This window comes from Salvelinus fontinalis, chromosome 28 (genome assembly GCF_029448725.1).
Source record: "Salvelinus fontinalis isolate EN_2023a chromosome 28, ASM2944872v1, whole genome shotgun sequence".
In the NCBI taxonomy this organism is placed as follows: Eukaryota; Metazoa; Chordata; class Actinopteri; order Salmoniformes; family Salmonidae; genus Salvelinus; species Salvelinus fontinalis.
The window spans coordinates 34,927,026-34,933,025 of record NC_074692.1 but is presented as its reverse complement, the minus strand read 5'-3'; the positions used below and the strand labels follow the sequence as shown (position 1 = coordinate 34,933,025).

General features: G+C 42.0%; 1 protein-coding gene across 1 annotated transcript; it reads right to left on the bottom strand.

Moving 5' to 3' along the window:
* Window positions 1-1,946: 1,946 nt before the first annotated feature.
* LOC129826633 (transcriptional activator protein Pur-beta-like) lies at window positions 1,947-5,279 on the bottom strand. The gene has a single exon (XM_055887569.1). It carries the CDS (start codon window positions 5,231-5,233, stop codon window positions 4,301-4,303), a length of 933 nt encoding a protein of 310 aa, XP_055743544.1. The 5' UTR covers window positions 5,234-5,279; the 3' UTR covers window positions 1,947-4,300.
* Between the last annotated feature and the right edge of the window lie 721 nt (window positions 5,280-6,000).

The following is a 6,000-nucleotide window of genomic DNA, read 5'->3' as shown; positions in this document are numbered from 1 at the left end:
TAGAGATGAAAACTATCTAGGTAGATAGTGTGATCTACAGCTTAGTCGGAGTTTGTTTTTTCCCGATTTCCCAGTTGTCTTGAACTCACTGAAGTCAGATTTCCCAGTTTCGAGTTAAGTTTTTGTTGAGCGCCGCAGAAATCATGCTGGATTGACAGCATGGCAATGTTGAATGTTTATCATTTTAAGCTAGGAAAAGAGACCCTTAAACCCAGACTTGGGACCACACCCACTCCACTGAATAGCAGGCTAGTGATTTCTTTGCAATTCTTGCAGTTAGCCATTGATTCCTTCCGAAACACTCAACTTGTTGTGTAATGTTTTTGTCCAATGGCCGATGAGCACCGATACGTTTTGTCTACAATGACAAGGATTAAAAAGGATTTTGCAAGTAGATTGTCGAACTTCATTCCAGCAGCATACCACCCTGCATACCACTGCTGGCTTGCTTCTGAAGCTAAGCAGGGTTGGTCCTGGTCAGTCCCTGGATGGGAGACCAGATGCTGCTGGAAGTGGTGTTGGAGGGCCAGTAGGAGGCACTCCTTCCTCTGGTCTAAAAAAAATATCCCAATGCCCCAGGGCAGTGATTGGGGACACTGCCCTGTGTAGGGTGCTGTCTTTCAGATGGGACGTTAAACGGGTATCCTGACTCTCTGAGGTCATTAAAGATTCCATGGCACTTATCGTAAGAGTAGGGGTGTTAACCCCGGTGTCCTGGCTAAATTCCCAATCTGCCCCTCAAACCATCATGGTCACCTAATAATCCCCAGTTTACAATTGGCTCATTCATCCCCCTCCTCTCCCCTGTAACTACTCCCCAGGTCGTTGCTGCAAATGAGAACGTGTTCTCAGTCAACTTACCTGGTAAAATAACGGTAAAATAAAAATAAAAAATAAATAAAAAATTTCATGATGATGACTGCTAGCTAAGATTTTGCAAGTATGATGTTAACATGATCAGTCCAATCAATGCAACTGTAGATATGTGATTTTATCTGTGGCAAATGATCTTGAGCCTTCTTGGATGGGCATTTCTAATGTAAATCTATGGGGGTACCCAAGGGACTTGAATTTTCTAACTCTACCCTTAGATTTGGCGGTGAAGTAGTGTCCCCATGAGTGACAGAACACTGAGCCAATCACGGCGCAACTAAAGAACATTGCCAACCCCTATGTTCCATGCCCCACCACCACAGAAAGCACTGAGCTAGACTGAAACAACTGCATTTTGGAGCAAAAAAGAGACCATGTTTGTATGCGGCTTTATTAACTCAATGATTATTATTTATTTTTTACATTGTTTGCAAACTGATATGTGACACGTATTAATGCCAAAATAACATGAAAACAGGCAAGCCCCCCCCCCCCCCCAAAAAAATGTGGGTCTCATCCCCACCTGCCCTGAATGACAGGTCACCACTGATGGTGTCCCTCTCTGGGGCCTGGTTCACAAACAGCCTTTAGATCCTACCCCTTAGACTAGGGCCTAGCCACTATAGGTCTGCCAGGAACAGATATAAGTAGTGTTGAATATTCCACCTATCAGAAGGCAAGATGGGTCTACAACCACGCTGTTTACACCTATCCCAATTCTTTTAGATCTAATTAAAGTACCTAGTGTTGTTTCTGGACAGGGATGAATGATCATATTGTGGTAATATTGTCAATCTTATCTACACCCTTGAAACACATTCATATAATGTGAGTGTACCCTGTAAGGTTGAATGGGTTGTTCCTCCCGAGTCCCTAGTTTCATCACTTGAATTCTGTTCTGTGAGATTCCTTCATCTGTTGCTGAATAAGACCTCCCTAACGTCATTTTCTTACCATAGTAAATCTGTCATATTACTTATATTAAAGAACCTACATAGTCTTAGCACACAACGAGTCCATGACTGTGGAATCTGATTTGTTGGATGGAGAAAAGAAGACAAACACTCATCCTCCTCAGCAAAGAACTTTTTTATTTACCGTTGAAAGGAACTTGGTAGAATATTACAGCAGAACTCACGAGGTAAACAGCTGCCATTTCATGTAACACAATACAGGAATAAGGTTGTAGTTAAAACTCATGTGTATATATAATATATTTTTTTATATCAGTAGAAAAAAAACTATTGCTCCCAGATGTTGTTTGTATGACACATTCTGTCATGCTATGCTGAAGGGTAAAGGAAAGCCAATAGGAGAAGGTTTACACACACACAGAGGGAAATGTGATGGTTAAGGATGATGTAATTTCCTGAATAAGGTTAAAAATGCCATTACTTTTTGTATGTATGTTGACCAGAATTAAACTTTTGATCCTTTGATTGTTGTCAAAAAATGTTTTATAAATACCAACATACAGCAATCAGAAAAATGCTAAATAAAAGAGCAGGCATGATAAATAAAAAGTATAGACCAACCACCGAAATAAGAAGCCTGGATGGTATTCAGTCATGTCTTATTGTCAACTGAAAGAGAACCAACTTGAGAGAAAATGTAAAAGTGATGGATTGAGAGAAGGGGGGCAAAGGGGCTTGATGGATATTCTTTCTGTCCGATGGACAGGAAGTGAGAGGACAGATTTGAGACAGACTACTTGAATGGGACTGGATCTAAGTGTATTGTGTACAATATTTTTTTTTTTTAAAAGTATGTGTTTGTTAATGTTATCACTTCCATATCGTTTTCTATGCTCTTCATTTTTCATTCAGGGAATAAAATAAAACGTTAGAAATCTCCCCGGATGATTGCATCCAAGCTTTAGTGTTTTAAATAGCTTATACCAGTTCAGTTTAGGCAGCAATACTCAATACATTTTACATATCATCTAATAGACATATTTCTATATATTTATTTAGAAAAATTATTTAAGACAGGAATTAAGCCTAGTCTTGGACTAAAAATCTATTTCAATGGAGATTCTGCATTGAGCAGTTTTCAGTCCAGGACTAGGTTCAATCTGTGTCCGGGAAACCACCCCTAGAAACAAAGACCAGTGCCAGTCATCCTAGCTTAAGCAATCTTCATTCGGAGTCACCAAGATCTAACAGGTTGCTGGATTTGACATTCAAGACTCCCATCCTTGTGGTTGACAATACAGGGCAGACACAGGTCTCGTCCTAGTAAAATGTCCATAGATAGATCATGTTCATCCCTACAGGCACACAGGCCAAAAGACAGAACCATAGACTGTATGGAAAGATCATAGAACCAGTATGACAACAATCTACTATGGGAGCTGAGCAGCATTAGTCTAAATGAGGGTGAGGGAATCCCCTGCTTTTCAATTCATGACGCACTGCATGCAGCCACGTGTGGTCACGACGACTACCCAACCAACCAATGGGTCTGTTTCCTTTTTTCCCTGTTACTAGGGCCTGTGTGTCACTGATGCTGGTCTGGTGGTTGGTAAAACTGAACAAACAGATCTGAGACCAGGCAATTTTTTCTCTGTTCTGTCTATACCCAATTCTGTGTCCTACTTAGAACAATGATTCAGCTTATTCCAAAACAATACAGTTGTTCTCTGACTGTAAAAACCACTTAAAAGACAGAACACACAGCAATGTATTAGATAAGCTGAGTTTCACATCTCTTTGCTCAGAAACACCACATTTTCACTTTTTTTTGGGTTATTATATACAGCACATAGTTCTGGTCCAAGTTGTTTAGAGTTAAAAATAGATATTCTACCGGTAAAAGAGACCAGTGGCCTAATGTCACGTTCTGAAACATTGTGAGACTGGATTTGCTGGGCTAACAACATGAGTGGGGATACTTTTTACATGGACAATCTTAAAAATTTTTTAATCAAAGGAAAATCTCATATGATCCAACTATTAATAGCTAGCACAAATGACCTGGTACCACCAGGGCAGTTTAAAACCCTGATGATAAATGAGTTCACTGAGGTGTGCAATTGTTTTTGATTGATTGACTTTAACAATTTGTTTATGACTGTGATCTTTTAATGTTATGTATATGTTATTGTATCTTTTTTTTTTTTCATCTCGTAGTTTTATCTATTATTTTATGTCCTCAGGGCACCATTGAATATGAGACCCTGGTCGCAAATTGGGCTCCTCTGATTAAATAAAACTTAATTTAAAAAAACATGGACCTAACCTTTATAACGCATTTATCTTATATAGACAGTATTTCCAGGTCAAATATACTTTTTGTACTCCACTTTTTTTTTTTTTTTTTTTTTAGCATTTAGGTTTGATTCATACGTCATGCACAAAATAGGTATTCTATTCAAGCTTTGCGTCACGTTGTCAGACAGCTTGATCAGATTGCACAGCCGGCTTGATCAATCGTCGTCCACCTCGTCTCCCTCCGACTCTTCTCCTCCTGCAACTCCTCCTCCTGGTCTCCTTTCAAACATTTTATCCTTCGGTCTCTCCTGTATCTCTTTCATCTCGTCGGCATAACGGGAGAATGCGCCTCCAAACTTGCCCCACGCTTTGAACGGGATAGTGATAGAGTTTCTATAACTGGGTTTGACTTCGCTCACCCTCATGAAAACTCCGTATTTGTTGGACCCGACGTCGAAGAAGAACCGTTTGGAGTCCACCATGATAGAGGTGCCCTCCGGAAGCTCGCTGTAGCCCCCTGCTCCTCCGCCACCGGCGAGTTCCTCGTCATCTCCTCCGTAGTCGTCTATATGTTTGGCTAGGGCGTCACGGAACTCTATTAACCCTTGGGCCGGGAGGGCGATGGTTTGTCCGGACTGCATGCCACCAGGGACTCCGCCACTTCCTACTCCGAACCCAGGGCCTCGGTTGAGGGTCTGCCTGATGCGGAGGAACCTCCCCCGCTGGTTCTCTTTCAGATCGAGGTAGTATTTTCGGTTCTCTCGAACCAGGAACTCACTTTTCAAGGCCCGCCTAGGCCCACTGTCATCCCCGCCGGATGACTGAGCGATCTGCTCAGGGCTACTAGGCCCAAGTTGGGCGTAGTGCTCTATAAAATCCCCCAGGTAGTCACGGAACTCGGCGGCAACTGACATGGAAAGGGTCAGACGACTTTTCGAGCCCCCGGCGCCGACCTCGGCGATTTTGATGAACCTGCCCTTCGCATTCTGCTTTACATCCAGGTAGAAGCGTTTGTTCTGGATGTCCAGTCGCTTTGAGGCCAGCTCCTGGGTCTCCTGGTCCCGCTGGTAGTGCTGAAACCCGCCGCCTCCACCCCCTACGCCACCACTGCTGCCACCGCGCTCACTCCCACTGTCCCCGTCGGCCATCTTCGCCACCAGCAGCCAGATTCTCTCCTTCCTAGGTTCTGCTCCCCGCCCCCCGCGTGCTTAACCAATTCGCAGAGTAACATACCGTTCAATACTGCGTTCTGATAGGCCAATCGCCTGCCAATTACAACAGCAGACCGCAAACTGTTGATTTTCTACTGGTAGATTCCTCTTGTCAGTCAATAAATGGTGCTCTCCTAATTCGATGAAATCAACGATTTCCCCCGATTATTTATCGTAATCGGTTTACTTTTCTAATGCATTGAAAACCTCGTCGTCTTAAAATGACTTGAAACGAATAGATACTCAGGCAAACTAGTAAAATACTGCTGAGTATTTTAAATTCATTGTGCACTAGCTAATTATTTACCCATTGATTTTGTAGACCAATTGTGATGAAAATAAATATTTTAGGACATTTTTTATTTTTTTTATTTAACCTTTATTTAACCAGGTAGGCAAATTGAGAACACGTTCTCATTTACAATTGCGACCTGGCCAAGATAAAGCAAAGCATCCAATCAGTTTGCAACTGCATCAATCATTATCAAAGACGAGTGCTTTGAGTATTTCTGAATATGTAATATCCAGATGTGCGCATGCACGTAATATATTTCAGCATTTTATTAGTCAATCACGTGAATAATATTGATAATCAATACAAGTACATTTTGAGTGGCAATATCTAGCTCAGCAGTCCAGCCTACTTGGTCTCGTGCGCAAAGGACATGCCGAAGTTGCGGTGGGGGATGGGTAAAATGTGTACA